The sequence below is a fragment of the Cyprinodon tularosa genome, unplaced genomic scaffold (assembly GCF_016077235.1).
Source record: "Cyprinodon tularosa strain WSP-4 unplaced genomic scaffold, ASM1607723v1 ctg407, whole genome shotgun sequence".
NCBI lineage: Eukaryota > Metazoa > Chordata > Actinopteri > Cyprinodontiformes > Cyprinodontidae > Cyprinodon > Cyprinodon tularosa.
This window is the reverse complement of record NW_024039127.1, coordinates 783,338-806,178: the sequence shown is the minus strand read 5'-3', so window position 1 is coordinate 806,178 and position 22,841 is coordinate 783,338. Positions and strand designations below refer to the sequence as shown.

The 22,841-nt window shown below is 46.2% G+C and overlaps 1 protein-coding gene across 1 annotated transcript; it reads left to right on the top strand.

Moving 5' to 3' along the window:
- The first annotated feature begins 2,097 nt into the window (after positions 1–2,097).
- Positions 2,098–20,345, top strand: srpk3 (SRSF protein kinase 3). Its single transcript, XM_038298434.1, has 17 exons — positions 2,098–2,443; positions 5,286–5,367; positions 8,574–9,835; positions 12,227–12,335; positions 12,412–12,499; positions 12,571–12,658; positions 12,735–12,841; positions 14,947–15,112; positions 15,313–15,338; positions 16,987–17,079; positions 17,202–17,253; positions 18,264–18,437; positions 19,058–19,155; positions 19,252–19,359; positions 19,477–19,546; positions 19,626–19,718; positions 19,788–20,345. Exons 1-17 carry the CDS (start codon positions 2,434–2,436, stop codon positions 19,970–19,972), a joined length of 2,811 nt encoding a protein of 936 aa, XP_038154362.1. The 5' UTR covers positions 2,098–2,433; the 3' UTR covers positions 19,973–20,345.
- Positions 20,346–22,841: the final 2,496 nt, after the last annotated feature.

Below are 22,841 nucleotides of genomic sequence, written 5' to 3'. Positions count from 1 at the left end.
ACCTAACGTTAGTAAGTTAGCAGCGTTACAGTTAGCGTTACAGTTTAGCTAGCTGCTAACGTTAACAAGCAACTTTACATCAGTGGAAGAGGCAGAATTTAACATGATTTCCAATCGATTTGGTCTGTCAACACATCTTACATTATGTTACAGGAATTTGCTGGGTTTATTAAAAGGAAGATGCCAGACTTTTGCTATGACATAATAGTATTACAAGACTGTTGTTGACTCAAAGCTTTTATAAGTTTGTATTAGTTTCATTTGGACAACTTAAAGATGGTGTTGTGCCAAACATGTTCAACTTTCCAGCTCATCTTCAAAGGGCATGTGTATCATTGAAATTTAATCACATATTGATAGACCAATCTTATACACTGTGAATTGTTGTTGGTCACTTTTGTTTTTGTTTCTGCAGGTTATATAATGTGTAAGCAGGAGGAGAAGATCTTCCATCCCCGTTTGCTGACATTCCTGCACTAGTACATGACCACAGCTACCTTCCTGTCCGCTTTGATGGCCTTGTGGACAACGGTCTCTTGTACATTACACAGAAGCTCAATAAAACCTTCCTTTTCAAAGGGCATTAGCCAAGCTATGTTTTTTGGGTCATTTTTTAAATCTCTGTCTTCCATGTGTATACCATCACAGTAGTGTAGGTGGGGATTTCAACATGCTACATCTATATATACTTGTGAAGGGGACTATTGTACCAATTTTAAAAGCAAATAAATGTCACTTTTATAATGGTTTAAAAATAGGAACTTTTGTGTAATTACCCCTGATATATAATCCGAATAGTCTACATGAAACTTCAAAGTGTTACCTTTAATTTGAAACCTGGATTATGCTTCTACACCAAGAGGTTGCCACACAATAAGCCTTTTTTGTCAGTATTTCATATTTTATTATAACAATAATATTCATATTATAAAAGTATTTATGTAAATATAAATAAATTAGGACTGTGAAATAATTAATCACACCCAAATAAAAGTGTTTATTTATATATATGTATATATATATATATATATATATATATATATATATATATATATATATATAAATGTGTATATATATATATACACATTTATATATATATATATATATATATATATAAATGTGTGTATATATATATATATATATATATATACACATATTAATATATATATATAAATGTGTATAGACCACAGTTCAGACAGCTGCTGTCAGAATGAATCGGCGCCTTAGTTCTCATTTTTATCACATGAAAGATGAGTCAGAGATTTTATTACAATAATATCCTACATGTCACAATCCCTTAAAAGACAAAAACAAATTATAAAATGACCTTTAAGTTACATTACACATATTTATGCAGATTAAAATCTATTTAAACTGAACTTAAACTGGATGAGATCTATGCAGTTATATATTTTGCAATGAAATATTAATATGATGAACAAAAAGTTTTATATAAATATATATTATAAAATTATATTTTACAAATATTATTTATATAGTATATTATTGTTACTAATCAGTATTTTTAAGGATTGCTGTTTGATAATGAGTATTATGATCCTTAGGAAAAAAAGAGTAAAGTTTTTTTTTTTAATTAATTTTATGTTTTTTTTGTCATTGTAAAGACTTTTATGTCAAATTGTAGTGAATGGTAAATTTATGTTGTGTCTAACTAAAGGCTTTTTGTCTCTCTAAGTTTGTCTAAACTTCTTCCAAAACTCTTTTTCAAACTATGTTTTATTTATTATTGTTTATGCATATGTGAACATATGTTTTTTAATTAATTAATGTGTGTCATAAAATATATATATATATATATATATATATATATATATATATATATATATAAATGTTCGAATTTTAATTTTTTCGAGTTTTATTCTTTTAAGTGGCTGTGACATGCAAGAGATGATTTTAATATTATCTTCTACTTGTCTTTTATTGATTAAAATGCGATCTAAGGCGCCTCCTGTTCATCCTGACAGCAGCTGGTCTGATCCAAGATGGCCGCCCTCTAGGCACGTCGGCCAGCGTCCAATGAGGTGTCTGTCTGTCTATGGACTCCACATCCGCTCCAAACCGCTCATCCTGACGGGTCAGTGCGCATGCGCAAAGCAGGGTGTCCGGTGTCAAACCGAGCAGCTGTTGAGTTCGTTCAGGGCAGAACCGAGCTAGCACGTGCTACACGCCCACATTACCTGAGCGGAACCTTCCAAAAACCCACAGGGAACCGGATTTCTCCCGATACCCGGAGTCCGGATCGGAACCAGTGGGAAAGCTAACGGAGCTAACGGTGCCGAACCGGCAGCTGACCCAAAGGCCGCGGTCCGGCCCCGTCCGGACCAGAGGATCCGAGGAGCATCTCCTGGTGCTGCTGAATCACCGGAAAGGTTCAACCTGTGAACCCGTTTGGCCTGAAGAGAGGAACCGGACATGCTGATAGGTGAGCAAGGCCTGGTCCTGGTTCTGGTTCTGGGGTCGGTACTGCTGCGTGTGTGTGTATCAGGTGTCGTTGGGTCCAGTTAGCCATAGCAATGGTTCATTTGGTTCTATCTGTCCGGATCCGTAGATCCAGAATGACTAGAACCTCACTGTAAATCCACTCTGCTGGACCAGGTTCTGCTGGACCAGGTTCTACTGGACCAGGTTCTGCTGGACCAGGTTCTGCTGGACCACCTAAGGTTTGGTCCAAAGCTCCAGATGAAGGTTTCTTCTGCAGCTGTTCCAGAACCTGCTCTGAGGAACCACCTGTTTGGATCATGAACTGTTAGTTTCTGGCGTTTAAGTTCTTCCATCCAAACATGGTTCTGGACAGACGGGTCCGTTTAAACCCGAACCCTGTCGTTGGCCTGACTCGCTGCGCCCTTCATGTTTCCAAACACAAGTTGTCCAGAAGATTCATCCAAGAAATCCACAGAGACGTTTAAAAACGTTTTAGTGAGTAGATAGAATGAAGGGACGCCAAACATAAATACAAAAGCTCAGGGCGACAGTGGTCAAAAAACCATTTGCTCACAGCCACCAAACTCCCATGATGCATCGTGACACATATGCATCCTGAAACCAAAGAAGTAATGAAAATAACAAAATAACCACAACAGCTAAATATACAAATTTGCCTAAATTAATAAGAATTACCAATAATAATACATGAGGAAATACGATTAAAGCACATGGAGATTTCAAAACGTACTTTAAAGGAAAAGTGCCGTCAGCGAGGAATAATCCATGGATCATTATTTATACCTAAAGCTAATACAATCGCAGTGATTTAATGAATTTAGAGTTATTAAGTAAAAAAATCTAAACAATAATTTTCATCACGATCACTGAGTCTGGGAGCGGCCATTTTTGCCCAAATATAGTAGCCCCTCCCTCCTGCCATCTTCCGGCAGTGACGTTACGTTTCATCGGCAAACTAAAGTAGCCAGAAGTCGTAAACAATCACTGTTTGTCTGGAAGGACAGACAGACTGAGCTCTGCCGTTTAACAAGGTGACAAAAAGTCTCAGAACTTCTTAACATCTGAGGTCAGAGGTCAGATGGAACATCCTAAAAAATGACTTTCATAGACATTTTAGACCAAGTAAACAGTTATTCTACTTGCAGAAAACTAACAGTTGCTGTTGACAGAAAGTTAAAAGTAGTGTAGCTTTATGTGGCTAACTGAGCGAGCTAAAAAGGCTAACCTGTTAGCTACTGAGCCCAGCTAGCCGCAGCGCTACCCAGCTCTTTATATCACGGTTAATCTATCTTCCACTGGTCAGGTAGCCTCGTGAGACCATCCTGATCTCGCGAGCTTTCAAGGTTTCACTCGCTAATCAGTCTGGAGACTCTCCGTTAAAGAAAATTTGGAGCCGTTCACCAAACGAACGTCCAATCAGCGTTGGCTTTGAGGCGGGTTGAGGTGTGACGCAACGAGAAGCGCGACAGTTCAGTCTAAAGAACATGGCGGCTTCAGCCGATGAAACTAGCGTTAGCGTGGCTATCGAGCAAGTTTTATCGGAATTACAGAGTATTTCTTCTCTGAAAGAAGAGCAAAACACTGCTCTGGAGGCTTTTCTCAGAGGAAAAGATGTTTTTGCTCTTCTCCCGACTGGTTTCAGCAAGAGTTTGATCTATCGATTGGCTCCTCTTCGTCGTCGCTCTGTTAGTACGTCATATGCTTCGTTGATCTGATTGGTTTATTTGGCCCGTCTATCACCAACATAAGCCAATCAGCTAACCAGTATTTTTGCCCCTTCCCAAAATTACTTCAACGGAAGGTTTCCAGATGGATATGCGGAGAAAATCCATCTGGCGGAGTCAGGTTACTGGTCAGATGGATCTCCTAATAACAGCAGCCCCCCCAATAAGAAGGGAGCCAAATGCTGATTGTTGGCGGGTGTTTGAAAACACGCTTTAACACGCTATTCTTAGTGGGAAAAAGGCTTTTTCTGGCTTCAGTCTCTGTGTTTGATTGGACGCCATTTCTCTACCCGATCCGCCACGGGAGCACGATCCGTCCTGCACGAACAGATATACATCCGGGTGTCCATAAATAATGTAATTATGCTACTAAAATCACTTATTTCTCTCCTTAACTCACTAAAAAATGCTAATACACATCTTTAAAAATGATTTATGACTTTTGTGAGACAATTTTAATGCTTTTTTACATTTTGTCCATTAAACTGCTTCTCTGACGTCATCATGGGACATGCTCAGAGCTGATTAAACCATGTTTATCTGCATTTTAGTTGTTTCTTTCTTTAGATTACGCACTATAAACCATAATGTTAACATGAAAGGAAAACATTTAACTCAAAAAGACCAGAAACTACGGAGATCCCATTTCCTGTACAGATTGGGAACAAAGTGACAAAACAGGCATTTATTTTCTCAGGAAATACATTATTAACATTTAACATTTTATATTTTAGTACGTTTACTATTTTCAGGGAGGGAAAAATGTAATTTAGGTCTTTTGAACAAAATGTAATTGAGATGGACCCAGATGCATATATGGATGAGCTGATGGGCAGAACGGATCGAGCTTCCGGGACGGATCGGGTTGTGATGTCATGACGTTTTCCAGATTTAACTTACTGAGTTCCTCACTTATCCTACTTTCTAAAGCGGCGCCCTGCTGCTTAGAGGCAGATTTTATCTCCTAAAATGTTGACTGCCCTGCGTTCTCTGCAGAACCAGGCTCTGTTCCTGCTGACCGACTCTGGAAATCGGACCTTTTCTCGGTGAGCTTTGCTGATTGATGGAAACCCACTCTAACAATGTTTTTCTCCTCAGCTGCTGTTGGAAGCTCCGCCCCCACAAGCAAGAAACGACGGAGAGGCAAGAAACACAAGAGAGTCCGAGCTGAGGAGAGCCGGTGAGACCGCACACTCTGATGGGTTTGCTCAGCAGGAAGAAGTGACTTAAATGCGGTGGGAGGGGCTTATCAAGGGGGGGGGGTCTGTGTGGGAGGGGGAGGGAGTTTTTGCATGACCTGAAGGTGAAGGTGAATCCACAGCGGGCCGGATCTATGCGCTCTGGTTCTGAACGTTTCTGAGCGCAGGCTTGCTGTGAGAGATGAGTCGATGCAATCAGCTGCTTTTCCTTAGAAAACTATGAACCAATCTGATTGTATGATCTGGTTGATCTGGATCTATAAAGTCACCTGAGATGACATGAATTGGAGCTGTAGAAACAAACTAAATAGAAGTTATTTCCTGAATGATGATTCTGGTGACATTTTGTCAGAACTGGGTCGGCCCATTGTAACCCGTCACTGACGGCAGCAGGTTCAGTTCTGCACTGAGCCACAAATAGAAGCTGAAGTGACGTCCTGATCCGGCGAGCAGCAGTCTGAGCATGGTGTCAGCTGCACTGGAATGGGCGGGGCCTGCTCGCCGTGGCTGTTATATGAGCCGCGGTCTGTGACATCATCTGGTGCTGTTTTTAGTTCACATAATCAGTCAGGCTCAGTTTCAGGTTCCTTCACCCCCCAACATCGTCCCGCCGGAGGACAGGACTGAGCACGCTCAGTGAGTGGATATATGACTTCCTGCTGTCTGTGACATCATCAGACGCGGCACCAGACTGAACCTAATGGGGATCTAAAAATGGATGGGGTTCTGCTCCCCCAGCTGTCGGTGTGGGTTTAACCATCAGCAGTCTGTTAGTTACAGGAATCCAAAGTTCTGAAAGTTCTTTAAATCTGAAATGATTCCATCCTGTTTTTAATTCAGAGTAATTTTCATGTGAATGTGCTTTACTGGAGGCATCCATGTTTGTCAAAGAACACTACTGCCACCTACTGGTTAGTGACGTCACGGTGCGGTATCGGCTGTTGATCAAGTCCCAGTGCTGTATCTGGTGTTTGTCACAACGCGCTATTATCCAAGTGTAGTGGGAAAAAAAGTATTCAACTATTTACTCCAGTTAAATAAGGCGAGATCAATGGATTCAGTTGGAAAGTTATTTCTATCTTTGCAAAGAAAGAACAGTTCATCATATGGCCCTTATTACGGTAATCAGCCCTGTTCTGATCCAGCAGCGTTCGTTCCTCCTTACTTACTATAATGGAAAGTAGTCATTCAGAACTATTTACAGACACTTTGGCTAAACAGTAACATGTTATAAATAAGAGTCAGGAACAACACCTCCGACGTCATCACCCTGAACACCGGCACCCCCCAGGGCTGGTCCTGAGCCCCCTGCTGTCCGTGCCTCAGGTCCAACCACATCCTGAAGTACGCGAACGCCCACAGTAGTGGGCCTCATCCAGGACAACAACGAGGCGGCCTACAGGGAGGAGGTGCAGCATTTGGTGCAGAGGGAACAACCTGATCCTGAACGCCAAAAAGACCAAGGATATTATCGTCGACTTCAGGAAATCCAGACCCACCCGCACACCCCTCCTCCTCAACGACTCAGCTGTGGAGGACGTCAGCAGCAGATCAGGGGGGCGCCGCTCCCCTGCATCAAGAACATCATGGACAGGCGCTGCCTATCCCGGGCTCACCAGATCCTCTCCGACCCCACCCACCCCAACCATGGACTGTTTTCCCCCCTGGCGTCCGGCAGAAGGTTCCGCAGCATCTTCTGCAGAACGACCAGACTACTGAACAGTTTCTTCCTCCTGGCCATCAGACTGCTAAACGCCACAGAACACTGTGGCTCTGTTCTTGGCAGAAATAGACATTTTAAAAAGCCTTTTATTACCCTAAAAAGGAACTTGTTTCACGTAAGAAGAAAAAGACTAAATTTAACCTAAATTAGACTGAGTGAAAGGGTAGAACAGGGTTTGTCTTCACATTCAGAACAAAGGTTAACGGTTTTGTTATTCAAATGTAGATATATTTTTAGGAATGATGCGAAATACAGAAGAAATTAGGCCCTGTCCCATTTCTCTCACTTGCACTCGGTTTGGTCCCTAGCACTCGGTTTGGTCCCTAGCACTCGGTTTGGTCGCTAGCACTCGGTTTGGTCCCTAGCACTCGGTTTGGTCGCTAGCACTCGGTTTGGTCCCTAGCACTCGGTTTGGTCGCTAGCACTCGGTTTGGTCCCTAGCACTCGGTTTTGTGCGTTCATGTGTAGGTTAGTGTGTCCCAATAGTTATAGGAGCTAAAATGCTCCCTTCAGACAGAGTGAGGTCGGGAGCTGACGTGAACGAAGTGGCCTCCCAGAATACTTTGGGAACTCATTCAGCGAGAGGAGAGATGGCGTTTCGCAGTAGAAACAACGTGCCGAAATAAGGCAAAAAGTTGATTTCTTAAAAAAAAGATAACTGAAATACTTACAAGGAAAACTTAGGAAATTGCTGAGTGGGACACTGTAAGCTAAAGTTTATTAAAATGTATAAGGAAAATCTAAATCTTCCTCTGGTTAAGCTAGAGAACATGTTTGCCTTGGTATTTTGATATAGATTTAATGTGTAAATGTGTTAATCTGAGAGCATAGTCACAGGTACTTTAAGAGTATAGATATGATCCCGAAGGTTAAAGAGACTCCGTAAGCGACCGGCGTTAAAATCACCTCGGCTCTGATCGACATAATGTGGAAATGGCAGACCCGGCTCGACCCGCTAAATTACGTGATACCATTGAACTCAACGTACGGACATCAACACACCTCACCAGTTGCGTCTGATTTAGCAAGCAGAAACAACTCTGTTTACATTCAATAAACATGGAGCAGCTCTGCTGAGAGGGATTCAGTCAGATAATAGAGTGAAACAATAAAGAACATTGACTACGCCCTGACTTCTTGACATGCTGCTCTCCATTGTTTACTTCCCTGATTTCTGTTGCACTGGTGACATCAACACTAACCCAGTTCATTTGTGTCTGCTGAGATGCAACGACTCACACAGCTTTTTTTTTTTTTTTTTTGCCTGTGGGAAGGGAGACAAAAGCCGATCGTTAGCTTGTGAAAATCCGGCGTTAACAAACTAATTCACGGGGAAGGATAAAATATTTCAAAATTGAACCAAAAAGTAAAAACCAGAAGCACTTTTGTTGTAAAATGTTTCTCTGAGAAAAAACTTAATCTTAGTATGTTTGTCCTCACGACTCCAATTTGAATCTCTTTCAGGCCTGAGGAGGTTTCTGATTTTCTGAAGACTGATGGTACTCCTCTCCCAATACCCCAGAATGACCCCCACAAAGACCTGCTCCCACCAGAATGTTCCACAAACACTCCTGAAAAGGAAGGCCCTGAGGGTCTGGCAAAGCCAAGCACATTATCCCCTCAGAGAGCCGCCGTAAGCCAGTCCTCCCGTCTGCATGGTCCGCAGGACTCCCCGAGCCCCCAGATTCCAGACCAGATCACACAGCCACCGACTCCACAGAGCCCCCGCCAGACAACCCAATGCCCCCCTCCCCAGAGCCCCCGGCAGACAACCCAATCCCCCCGTCCCCAGAGCCCCCACCAGACAACCCAATCCCCCCGTCCCCAGAGCCCCCACCAGAATGCCCAGTCCACCTGTCCTCAGAGCCCCCGCCAGAGAACCCTGTCCCCTCGTCCTCAGAGCCCCTTTCAGACAACTCAATCCCCCCGTCCTCAGAGCCCCCACCAGAATGCCCAGTCAACCCGTCCTCAGAGCCCCCTTCACAATGCCCAGTCCCCCCGTCCTCAGAGCCCCCACCAGAGAACCCAGTCCCCCCATCCCCAGAGCCCCCTTCACAATGCCCAGTCCCCCCCTCCCCAGAGCCCCCACCACAATGCCCAGTCCCCCTGTCCTCAGAGCCCCCACCAGAGAACCCAGGCTTCGCTTCCCCAGAGTCCAAATCAGAAACGCCCACCAACTCCAGACATGAAAAAGGCCCCTGTTGAAGGTGAATTGGCCCCTGAAAGTCCCCTGAGAAACCCCCTGTATCAGAGCCAACCACCTTGTGCCACATTAGACGCTCTTAGCCAAAGTCTCAGTAAATCACCGCTGAATGTTAACAACATAACCCAGAATGCCTCGCTGTTTCCTGGTAGGACCGCAGACGGTCAAACCGAGTTCTTCCAAGCACCTCCAGCCTCACCTCACAGTGTTACCTCTGAATCTACAGCAGTATTTGCACCAAACTCCCTCAAAGCTCCTACTACGATGATGGCAAGCCCCGCCCACTCAGATCCATTTCTCTTGCCCTCAGTTACGTTTTGCACCGGCATCCCTTCCCACACCCTGTGCTCCCCCCCCACCTCTCTCCTCTGCTCTCTGGAATCTCCATTCAGCTTCCCCTCTCCTCAGATGGCTATACCCCCCCCACATCAGAGCCCGCCCCCTCTGGAGCTAACCCCGCCCCCTGCCCAGCTGCTTGGCTCTGATGATGAAGAGCAGGAAGACCCTTCAGATTACTGTAAAGGTGAGTTTATCTGAACTTTTGGGATATTACTGATATGATTGTTTTCCTAAATAGTGTTTGAGGATAGAAACCCCTCGTCCTTAACATGGACAAGGTTTCTACCTAAAACCAGAGGCTGGTTCTACAGCAGAAGAGCTGGATGCAGATTAACTAAATAAAGTCCAGATGAATCCTTTTTACAGATCACACTTTAGATGACTGAGGTCAGTCCAGTTGACTGATTATAAGATGGAAGGTGGCCGGTTTAAGATTTCACTGGTTACTGTCCAAATCGGAACAGAAACCAAGCATTGAAGGTATAGTAACTGTAGAATCGCAGACTGGGTGGCATAAGGTAGAATGATGCCACCCAGGGATGCAGGAAGGAAATCCCTTTGGGAAACACCTGCGAACCACTTTGGTCTTCATTGTTTTGAATTATAAAACATTTAGAACCACCAGGCCCGTCTCTAGACCTTCCTGCCCAACCAGAGAAGGATTCGTCCATAGATTTTGAAAATATATCTGGCCAGATGCCAACAGAATCTTTGGCCTCGATACTAAAATGCTTCGCACCAATGAAATTGAAAAGGGTGAGGGGGGGACCCGTTCATCCGTTTCTATTTGCATGTTTTCTAAACTAAAACCAGGCTTTGTTGGGCTGCTGGATAAAACCTGGAACTAAACGCTATTTCTGACTTTTGGAATTGAAAAATCTTCCTGGATGGAAGAGAAACGTCTTCAAACTTGGAAACAAAGTCCAGTGGATTGATTTTAACTTTTTTTGGAAAGAGCAATGAAATGCAGCGACGTGTATGTCACCTCGTCAACCATAGAGGGAGGCTGAAGCAAAACAAACATGGAAGCATCGGATCGGTTTTAGCTGGAATTGCCTCTATTTCATTTTGAAAAAACTTGCTGAAGGACAATATGTTTTTGTATTTTTGGAAAAAAATTTTGCTCGTCCCCCCTGCCGGGATTTTGTAAGAGTTTGATTTATCAGTTAACTGAACTAAAAGAATACGATACGTCTCGACATGGAAGGCAGAGGGCCAGTCGGCTCGAATTAAACCGATTGTCTCTGCCTTTTGCAAACATGTACAGGAGGCTTCCCAGATTGATGTCATGTAGAATTTAAATAGAACTACATGTATTAATCTGGTTTATGTAAGGTTAGAGGTAGCCTCGTGAGACCATCCTGATCTCGCAAGCTTTCAAGGTTTCACTCGCAGATCAGTCTGGCTACTAAGAAAATTTGGAGCCGTTCACCAAACGAACGTCCAATCAGCGTTGGCTTTGAGGCGGGTTGAGGTGTGACGCAACGAGAAGCGCAACTGTTCAGTCTAACGTGGCGGCTGCATTGTTGATATCGTTGTCTGGGCAACCACAATGTTTTACATCATGTGGGAACGTTCAGCCAGTCATGTAGCTGTTAGGAAGCTGAGGCAAGGTTCTGATTAAACGTTCACAGATGGAGAGATAGAGCTCTGACTGAGGCAAAGCTCAGTACAAACATTTATACCTTAGAAAATCCCAACACTCAAACCCCAACCCACCTCCAGCATAAAGAACTTAACATATGGAGGAGAAATACCTTAAAAAACAGGTTAATGTATCTTCCACTGGTCAGGTAGCCTCGTGAGACCATCCTGATCTCGCGAGCTTTCAAGGTTTCACTCGCAGATCAGTCTGGAGACTCTCCGTTGAAGAAAATTTGGAGCCGTTCACCAAACGAACGTCCAATCAGCGTTGGCTTTGAGGCGGGTTGAGGTGTGACGCAACGAGAAGCGCGACTGTTCAGTCTAACATGGCGGCTTTAGCCGATGAAACTAGCGTTAGCGTGGCTATCGAGCAAGTTTTATCGGAATTACAGAGTATTTGTTCACTGAAAGAAGAGCAAAACACTGCTCTGGAGGCTTTTCTCAGAGGAAAAGATGTTTTTGCTCTTCTCCCGACTGGTTTCGGCAAGAGTAGCCTGGCTTGTGGGTGTGTTTTCGCCGTCGCTCTGTTAGTACGTCATATGCTTCGTTGATCTGATTGGTTTATTTGGCCCGTCTATCACCAACATAGGCCAATCAGCTAACCAGTATTTTCACCCCTTCCCAAAATTACTTCAACGGAAGGTTTCCAGATGGATATGCGGAGCAAATCCATCTGGCGGAGTCAGGTTAGGTTAGAGGAGGGCGGTCTCTGTTAGAGAAGAGTTCGACGTCCCACTGTTAAGTCTGAACTTGGCGATTCTCTCGTGAACATGTGAGAAGCATCCATATTTTACTGATTGTTCCTTTATGACCCAAAGCTGCTTCAGGAAAGGGTTAAATAAAGGCCGCCCAGAAAAGGGGCGGAGTGTGAATACTGTCTGGAGTCACTGCTCTCACAGGTGAACCCGCCCTGTGCTGTCTGAACCTCCAGGCGGGTACTACCCAGTGAAGATTGGTGACCTGTTCAACGGCCGGTACCATGTGGTTCGGAAACTGGGCTGGGGACACTTCTCCACGGTTTGGCTCTGCTGGGACCTGCAGTAAGTAATCCTCTCTGATTGAAAGGTGTGTTTCCAAAGCTGGACTGGTTTCAGACTGGGATCCTGTTTCCTTCAGGAAGAAGCGCTTCGTGGCCATGAAGGTGGTGAAGAGTGCTCCTCATTATACCGAGACGGCTCTGGATGAAATCAAACTGCTCCGATGTGTGAGTATCCCGTGTCCTGACCTCTGTACCCTACAGCTCCAGGTGTGCTCAGGTAACCCGTCTTTCTCCAGGTGAGGGACAGCGACCCCTCCGACCCCTACAGAGAAACCATCGTCCAGCTCATCGATGACTTCAAGATCTCTGGGATCAACGGAGTTCGTATCCTTGGCTATGCGCTGTCCTCCCCTCCACCCGTAGGTCTACCTGTCTCGGTATCTTCCTCAGCCTCTCCCAGATGTCTGCATGGTTCTGGAGGTTTTGGGTCATCAGCTTTTGAAGTGGATCATTAAGTCCAACTATATGGGACTTCCTCTGGTCTGTGTCAAGACCATCATTCGACAGGTAACATCCCAGATATGCTACAGCTTAGACTCTTTATCTGCAACTAGGGCTGCAACTAACGATTATTTTAAAAATCGATGAATCGGACGATTATTTTTTCGATTAATCGATGAATCGGACAAAAAATATTTTTTATATTAACCTCTTTATTCCAAAATAAACATTATAGACAGAACAAACAAGCACACAAGTACAGGTTGCTCATTAACTGTACTGGTGCAATATGAAAAATAAATGTTTGTGTTAAAACTACGCAAACTTACATGAGAAATGTAGCTGTACATCCACAAAATATAGGCTACTTTGTTTCATAAAGCGCAAAAAAAGAAATTTTTGTTTTTAAAGCCCCTAAGGGGTTCAAACAATAGGCCCCCCCATTTCAACAAATGAGTTTTTTTTAGACTAGAAGAGTTCTGCCTTTTAAGACAGGAAAGTATAGCAGTTAAAGTTGCTACTTGAGAAAATACTGAACCAGAGATAAAAATAGCCCTGTGATTCAAATTATAAATTGTATTTGGAATAAAATTGAGAGAACTAGGGGTGCTAAAAACACATCCTCCAAAGACAGATATTTACATGGAAATGTGGCAGATAATTAATTGACATATTACTGATCTTGCTGGATTTTATTCTGCTTTACTTCCATAAATTGCAGGATCATCTTTACTTTATCTTTGCCAGAAGATTTAAACTTTAAAAGTCTTGCCCTCATAATTTGCAAGTTAATTTATTTATAAAGTAAATGTAAACGCTGCTAAAGCTAATTCAAATGAAATTAAAAGTAAAATAAGTAGCCAACCTTATCACTGTCTGTAACCTACTAACACGGTAAGGAAAGCATCAGATGAGCTACCTGAGAAACTAACGTTACGTTTCCCCACTTTAAAACCAAACAAACATGGTGGTTCCGCGCCATGTTAATTTCTTTTGAAAAAAGTTGCATGTTATCACTTTTTTCGCTTTACAAAGCGCAGGCTATTTTAATTATTGTGATCAATTTGCGCAGTCAATCCCGGTGCATGCGCGCTTCATTTGCAGTCTGGACGCTGAGGCTCTGACTGCAGCGCTGAGAGGGACTCCTGCGGGAAAACGCGGTTGGGGTGGGGGAGGCGCCCCACGGCAGAGCAGGAACGATACATGCTTTCACGTAAGAGTCTCCAAAAGCCGCCAGTGACACCGAAAAAAGTCGCCAGATTTGTCGCTAGTCGCTTTTTTGAAAAATAGTCGCTGGAGGGGTCCGAAAAGTCGCGGAGTTGGCAACACTGCGCCCTGCAGCGCTGACTCGCTCTGCCATATTTTTTTTTCTTCCTCTTTCAGTCAAGAGGCAGTGATGACGGCGCAGCGGATGACGCAATAATCGCGCGACACGACTAATCGATGATGAAATTCGTTGCCAACGCTTTTAAAAGTCGATTTTTATCGATTTTATGGATTCGTTGTTGCAGCCCTATCTGCAACACATTTCAGCTGCTGAACGCGACAAATCCTACTTTCTGTCTGGTCAACAGAAAGTCGAGCCTTAGAGGTCGTGGCGTTTAGCGCTCGTTGAAAGTCAATGGGGATGATCACACCCGACACAATTTCACATAAGGGGCTTGGGTCAGAGTCCTGCACGTGTCTGATTCTTCAAAACTGTATCCGTCCGGGAGTTCAGAACCAAGACCCAACCTGTTACCCACAGTTTGTGGAACTCTTCCCAATATGGTTTTATTACCTGACAGTCCCAAAACACATGGAAGTGGTCGGCTCCTTTAGACCTGCAGAGTCTCCGTTGTTCTGATGTCGTCTCTGAATAAATCACAAAAAAATTGTACAATGTTTTTTTCCATGTGACGTGGAAAAAAATCGGAGTGGAGATTAAAAAGTCGCATGTAACCCGTGTGTTCAGGCCTTTACTGACTTGTTTGGCTCCAAGTTGTTGATGTTTGGGTCGGATCCGGACTTATTGACCAAATGGGTCTAGTCAGCGTAACTTAACGGTTCTTCCATAATAAAGACTAGAGTCAAATCTTCGTCGTTAAACTAATCACTTATTCCATTGAATGGTATCGAGTCTTTTTTCGAGTCAGTTGGTTCTGATCCGTTGTCGGTTTGTGGGCCTCCAGGTGCTGCAGGGACTCGACTACCTTCACACCAAGTGTAAGATCATCCACACCGACATCAAGCCGGAGAACATCCTGCTGGTCGTTGACGACGTTTACATCAGAAGGTTAGCGGCCGAAGCCACCGTCTGGCAGAGAGCTGGAGCCCCGCCCCCTTCAGGCTCATCAGGTGATTGGTCAACGTGGTGCCGGACGAGTGTAAATACCAGAACCCTCCTGCGCTTCCCGCTGTCACTGGGAACTCTGGTCTCTGCTTACTGGGAGCTGTGGTTTCCAGGCTTTTCTTCGTCTGCTTTTTTCTAACTGAGCTGTTTCTTCTTTCTGTTTCCACCTTTTCTTCCTGTTTTCCTTCCATCCGTGTGTCTCTAGTTAGCACGGCCCCCAGGGATGAAGAGGTGAGTGCCTAGGTGTCTTCTTTCCTCTGTTCTGATTGGCTGTTTCTCAAACCAGGAAATTCATCATCGTTTTCCATCGCGGTCAGATTTTACTGCATGTCACCAGAAACAAAACGTAACAAAGTGGGCGTGGCCAGCATGACATCACACACGGCTTGGGCCCGTCCCAATAACTGCACTCCAGCTGTCATGTCCTTGAAGTCTGTTTTCCCACTGATGGATTTCAGTGTGTCCAAATGCTGTCTGTAGCCCCGCCCCCTGATCCACACCTCCACATGCATCTGAGCGGACTTTGGGGAATTACCCACAATCCATTGCTCCGTCTGAAGTTTTAATCAGAAAGGTGAACAGTGTTGCTGATTGAGCTTCAGTGGGCTGGAATGTAAATCTCTCAGCGCTAACGGATCCCTCAGAAATATTAACTCCACACTGGGGAAAAAAAAAAGGAAATCTAAACAAGTCATTATTTCTTAAAAGAAGTGATTTGTTCTTAAATTGAGGTCAGTGAGACACTTTGTCAATTGAACAAAACAATTTAATAACTATTTAAATAAGGAAAATTAATTAAATTGTCTTATTTCAAGTGCATTTTATCCAATTATCATATTTTAAGAGTAAAAATACTAGTTCCATTGGAAGAACATCTTATTTACCTCCTTAAATTAAAGGTAAATACACTTAATTTAAGAAATGACTTATTTCTTTATGGTTTTTTTCAGTTCACACGTTTTTGTGTTATTGACCTACAGGGTGAAAATTTACAACAAAGGCCCATATTCTGTCAAATTTGTTTTTTTTTTTTTTGCATGGAATAAATTTAGCTAAAGATTTATTAGATTAGAATAGAAAATCCCTTTATTGTCCCACAATGAGGAAATTCTGGTTTTTACAGCAGCAAAAAAATTATAGAAAAAATGGTCACACAAATGTGGACCTTAGAAAAATGTATAATAACATTATAGTAAAGTAAAAATATTGTAAAGTGTTTAAACAATATAAATACTGTGCACATACTGGAACAACTGGTTGAGGTTGTTGGGAACAGTGGTGGTTCTAGCGTCTTCCGGCTGCTGGGAGGAAGGATCTGTGATAACGCTCCCTGGTGCATTTAAGGTGCAGCAGTCTGTCACTGAAGGAGCTGTCCAGTTCAGCACCAGCTGAACCAGCAGATAACTGTTGAATGTAAATGTTACGTAAAACTAAAGTAGATCGTTTGGAATAGAGCTGTTATTATTTCGATATATGCACCTTCTAAAGTATTCTGGTCTCATTTAAGTGATTATCGCTCCAAATGGATCATGCTGGACTTTTGAATCGTAGACTTAGTAGATTTGACCCTTTTAATTTGAAGATGTCGTATTTATTCCAGTAAATGTTGAAACGTTGGTTTAACTGCTTTCTGAGTGGTTTACATGTTAAACTAAATATATAACACGGCTATCAGCGAAGTTACACCGTTACAGATTGAGCACCAGACGTGACTCCACCCACCTTTTAGCTACAGACTTAACCCCGCCCCCAAACACCACGCCTTTTGAGGCAGGAAGTCATTAACAGTTTTTTTTTGTGTGAAACTAAACCAGTTGGATCCAGTTCTGGTCGTCCCCCCTGCCTCTGCTCACCCCCCCCGATGTGTCTGTGTGTGTAGATGGGGAAGTTGTCTAAAAACAAGAAGAAGAAGCTGAAGCGGAAGGCAAAGCGCCAACAGAAGCTCTTAGATGAAAGGCTCATGGATATCCAGGTACATCGGTCTTTCTACACACACTGCATACTTCCAGTAGTACTACACGGATATATGCATACTACTGATGTACGCAGCAGCTGGTCACAACATGAAGGCTTTGCTTTGTTTTATTATTTCAGAGGATGGATGAAGAGGAGGGTCTCCACCAGGCTGACGACGCAGAACCGACCTGTGAGTAGAAACTCCTCCTGATTGACGAGTCGAGTCGAGTTTCCTGTTTTATGGTGGAGCAGCGTGAACTTCTATAAGATGGAGAATCCATATATTGGCATCGTTAGCATTGTTGCTTCCCGATCCGTAGCATCAGCCCATGTGCAGGCAGACATTCATCCAGATGGTCATAAATAATGTAATTAAGGACCTAAAAGGACTTATTTCTATCATTAAATCACAAAATAATCTCAATACACATCTTTGTTGGATTGTCTTGTGATAAACATTTTCTTTCAATGTTTTTCTTAATTACTGTTAATAAAATAGGCATCAAATATTAATTTTATTTTTGAAGCTTGTTGATGAATTATACCGAAATACATAAGCTTGATCTCCTACATCTTTGAACTTTTTAAGGACTTTTCTGAGATAATTTAATGCTTTTTACATTTTCTTCGTTAAACTGGTTCTCTGACATCAGACCAGCTCAGAGCAGCTAAATCTGATTAAACCATGTTTATCTGAGTTTTAGTTGTTTTATTTCTTTAAATTACGATACATTTATGTTTAAATCCAAGCCGTTTTCATTTGAGCCTTTTTCCACCTGAATCCCCGCTCTTTTTGGCCCTCATGTCCCTCCGTTGTCGCACAAACTTGCCCCCCCTTCCTCACCGCCTCGGCCGTATCTAGACCCACAGCTAGTTCCTGATTGGCCCTCTGGCGTTGTGGCGTGGAATAACATAGCGCAGACCACGCTACAATATTGGGTATAAACCAAAAATATCTGCGACACGCTGCTGCGGGAGGAGAACCAGCCTTTTAGTCCTCGACGCGAGCAAACCGGGTTCAAATCCTGTGGTTCTTTGCCGCATGTCATACCCCCATTCCTGCCAGCCTACTGTCCGAAAAATTAGTAAAAACTCAAAAAATAAAAACATCCATGTTTTCTTCTTCTGTGGTTTTAACTTTGCAGATTGTTTCCGCATTCTCAGCTTCTGTCATCAACTGTAACATTTCCTGTTCCACAGCCAATCACAAAGCCAGCCCAGAATCCAGCGGCTCCTGGTTGGACGACAGGTCTGCTGGCCACGCCCCCGGGCGCTTCTCCAGCCCTGCCTCTGGTTTATCAGGGTTCTCCAGCTCAGTGATGTCAGCAACGTCAGAGTCCGCCCTCTCCACCCAGTCGGGATACTCCAGCGGTGGTGAGTAAAGCAAACGCTAGCTCCTCTAATGGACGTCATTAGACGACGGAAACACGCATAGATGCTGCCTGTTACATTAGGACTGCAGACAAACAGAAGAAAAGAACAAGAAATGCAGTAAATGTCTGAAGCGTTTCATTAAGAAACCCGAAATATTTGAACATTAGCATGTGGGACACAGACATGTAGAGAAATAATGTGCTTTATACTGTGGGAGGTGGGCTGTGCCTGATAGTGCTGATGTCCATGATTGTGGGAAACGGTATCAGATCGGGACAATCTGTGACGGGAACATCAGAAGCTCGCTGTTAAGGAAACTATCAATAAAGGATTTGGCTGGCCGGGAGGCGGCGTCGCCTGGGCCTGGGAGGAGGCGTCGCCTGGGCGCGGGAGGAGGCGTCGCCTGGGCGCGCGCGCGGGAGGAGGCGTCGCCTGGGCACGCGCGCGGGAGGCGGCGTCGCCTGGGCGCGGGAGGCGGCGTCTGTGTGTAACATCTGTTAAAGGTGTGATCAGTCTTTGATAAACCTCTCAGGCAGACATGATGCTAACATACGTTAGTGTGGGCTGACAGCTGATTGGCTGAGGTTGGACCGATGGCTTTGAAGTTCTTTTGCTTGCAGGATTCAGCTCCTCAGACTTTGTGCTGAACCCTCTGGATCCTCGAAACGCCGACCGGCTCCAGGTGAAGATCGCTGATCTGGGAAATGCCTGCTGGGTGGTGAGACATCTTCCTCCTCTCCTCTTCCTCCTTCACAGCTCACCTTCAGCTCTGACCAATCAGATGTCTTCCTCTCTCCGTGTTTTTCTCTACCAGCACAAACACTTCACAGAGGACATCCAGACTCGGCAGTACCGAGCTCTGGAGGTCCTGATCGGAGCGGAGTACGGACCGCCGGCGGACATCTGGAGCACAGCTTGCATGGTAAACACACAAACACAGCAGAACACTGATCCAGAACACGCTGAGCAGAACTGGACCTGAGAGGCCAGAGGAACTCAGCTGGAGCATCCTGACAGGTTCTGGGCTCTTTCTCCTCAGGCGTTTGAGCTGGCCACCGGAGACTACCTGTTCGAGCCGCATTCAGGAGAGGACTACACCAGAGACGAAGGTAACCGTCAGAACTGGGCTCGGTTCTGCAGACCCAGCTTTCCTCCACACGTCACGGATGAACCTTTGTCTGCTTCCAGATCACATCGCCCACATCATCGAGCTGCTGGGGCCCATGCCTTTGCCCTTCGCTCTGTCTGGCAGGTATTCCAGCGAATACTTCAACAGGAGAGGTGAGACGCCGTCCCGCCTGTTCAGGTAGAGTCCGGTACCTTCCGGTTCCTCACCCGCTGTGTTTCCAGGTGAGCTGCGTCACATCTCCAACCTGAAGCCGTGGGGACTGTTCGAGGTCCTGCTGGAGAAGTACGAGTGGCCGCTGGACCAGGCGGCGCAGTTCAGTGACTTTCTGCTTACCATGCTGGAAATGGAGCCTGACCGCCGAGCGACGGCGGCGGAGTGCCTGCAGCACGCCTGGCTGCACACATGAACCCTCACTGTGACTCATTGACTCATGGTTGGAGATGCCTCAGCTGATTGGTCAGCCGACAGACCGATCAGAGCGCCAGATCCACCCAGACACACCGGAGAGGAGCCGCCGCCTGTCCCGCCTGAGCTGGGCTCCATTTGCTCAGAGACGACGGGCTGAGCTTCCTTCCTCTGGCAGCTGAAACCCTCAGAACCAGAATCTTCCTCTGCTGTCGGTCTGAGCCGACACGGCTTCAGGAATCCATTTCCTGCGTGTGATCACTTCCTGTTCCTCTAACGTCTGATTAGTTCATGATCGACCCGATTCATGAAGCCGCTCAGCTGATCGATCACCAAACCGTCCGTTATTGGCGGGTCGGTCGGCTGATCGATCAGCAAACCATCGGTTATTGGCGGGTCGGTCGGCTGATCGATCACCAAACCGTCCGTTATTGGCGGGTCGGTCAGCTGATCGATCAGCAAACCGTCCGTTATTGGCGGGTCGGTCGGCTGATCGATCAGCAAACCGTCCGTTATTTGCGGGTCGGTCGGCTGATCGATCAGCAAACCGTCCGTTATTGGCGGGTCGGTCGGCTGATCGATCAGCAAACCGTCCGTTATTTGCGGGTCGGTCGGCTGATCGATCACCAAACCGTCCGTTATTGGCGGGTCGGTCGGCTGATCGATCAAACCGTCCGTTATTGGCGGGTCGGTCAGCTGATCGATCAGCAAACCGTCCGTTATTGGCGGGTCGGTCGGCTGATCGATCAGCAAACCGTCCGTTATTGGCGGGTCGGTCGGCTGATCGATCACCAAACCGTCCGTTATTGGCGGGTCGGTCGGCTGATCGATCACCAAACCGTCCGTTATTTGCGGGTCGGTCGGCTGATCGATCACCAAACCGTCCGTTATTGGCGGGTCGGTCGGCTGATCGATCACCAAACCGTCCGTTATTGGCGGGTCGGTCGGCTGATCGATCACCAAACCGTCCGTTATTGGCGGGTCGGTCGGCTGATCGATCAAACCGTCCGTTATTGGCGGGTCGCTCAGCTGATCGATCACCAAACCGTCCGTTATTGGCGGGTCGGTCGGCTGATCGATCAAACCGTCCGTTATTGGCGGGTCGGTCGGCTGATCGATCACCAAACCGTCCGTTATTGGCGGGTCGGTCGGCTGATCGATCAAACCGTCCGTTATTGGCGGGTCGGTCAGCTGATCGATCACCAAACCGTCCGTTATTGGCGGGTCGGTCGGCTGATCGATCAAACCGTCCGTTATTGGCGGGTCGGTCGGCTGATCGATCACCAAACCGTCCGTTATTGGCGGGTCGGTCGGCTGATCGATCACCAAACCGTCCGTTATTGGCGGGTCGGTCGGCTGATCGATCACCAAACCGTCCGTTATTGGCGGGTCGGTCAGCTGATCGATCACCAAACCGTCCGTTATTGGCGGGTCGGTCGGCTGATCGATCACCAAACCGTCCGTTATTGGCGGGTCGGTCGGCTGATCGATCACCAAACCGTCCGTTATTTGCGGGTCGGTCGGCTGATCGATCACCAAACCGTCCGTTATTGGCGGGTCGGTCGGCTGATCGATCACCAAACCGTCCGTTATTGGCGGGTCGGTCGGCTGATCGATCACCAAACCGTCCGTTATTTGCGGGTCGGTCGGCTGATCGATCACCAAACCGTCCGTTATTGGCGGGTCGGTCGGCTGATCGATCACCAAACCGTCCGTTATTGGCGGGTCGGTCGGCTGATCGATCACCAAACCGTCCGTTATTGGCGGGTCGGTCGGCTGATCGATCACCAAACCGTCCGTTATTGGCGGGTCGGTCGGCTGATCGATCACCAAACCGTCCGTTATTGGCGGGTCGGTCGGCTGATCGATCAAACCGTCCGTTATTGGCGGGTCGCTCAGCTGATCGATCACCAAACCGTCCGTTATTGGCGGGTCGGTCGGCTGATCGATCAGCAAACCATCGGTTATTGGCGGGTCGGTCGGCTGATCGATCACCAAACCGTCCGTTATTGGCGGGTCGGTCGGCTGATCGATCACCAAACCGTCCGTTATTGGCGGGTCGGTCGGCTGATCGATCACCAAACCGTCCGTTATTGGCGGGTCGGTCAGCTGATCGATCACCAAACCGTCCGTTATTGGCGGGTCGGTCGGCTGATCGATCACCAAACCGTCCGTTATTGGCGGGTCGGTCGGCTGATCGATCACCAAACCGTCCGTTATTTGCGGGTCGGTCGGCTGATCGATCACCAAACCGTCCGTTATTGGCGGGTCGGTCGGCTGATCGATCACCAAACCGTCCGTTATTGGCGGGTCGGTCGGCTGATCGATCACCAAACCGTCCGTTATTTGCGGGTCGGTCGGCTGATCGATCACCAAACCGTCCGTTATTGGCGGGTCGGTCGGCTGATCGATCACCAAACCGTCCGTTATTGGCGGGTCGGTCGGCTGATCGATCACCAAACCGTCCGTTATTGGCGGGTCGGTCGGCTGATCGATCACCAAACCGTCCGTTATTGGCGGGTCGGTCGGCTGATCGATCACCAAACCGTCCGTTATTGGCGGGTCGGTCGGCTGATCGATCAAACCGTCCGTTATTGGCGGGTCGCTCAGCTGATCGATCACCAAACCGTCCGTTATTGGCGGGTCGGTCGGCTGATCGATCAGCAAACCATCGGTTATTGGCGGGTCGGTCGGCTGATCGATCACCAAACCGTCCGTTATTGGCGGGTCGGTCGGCTGATCGATCAAACCGTCCGTTATTGGCGGGTCGGTCAGCTGATCGATCACCAAACCGTCCGTTATTGGCGGGTCGGTCGGCTGATCGATCACCAAACCGTCCGTTATTGGCGGGTCGCTCAGCTGATCGATCA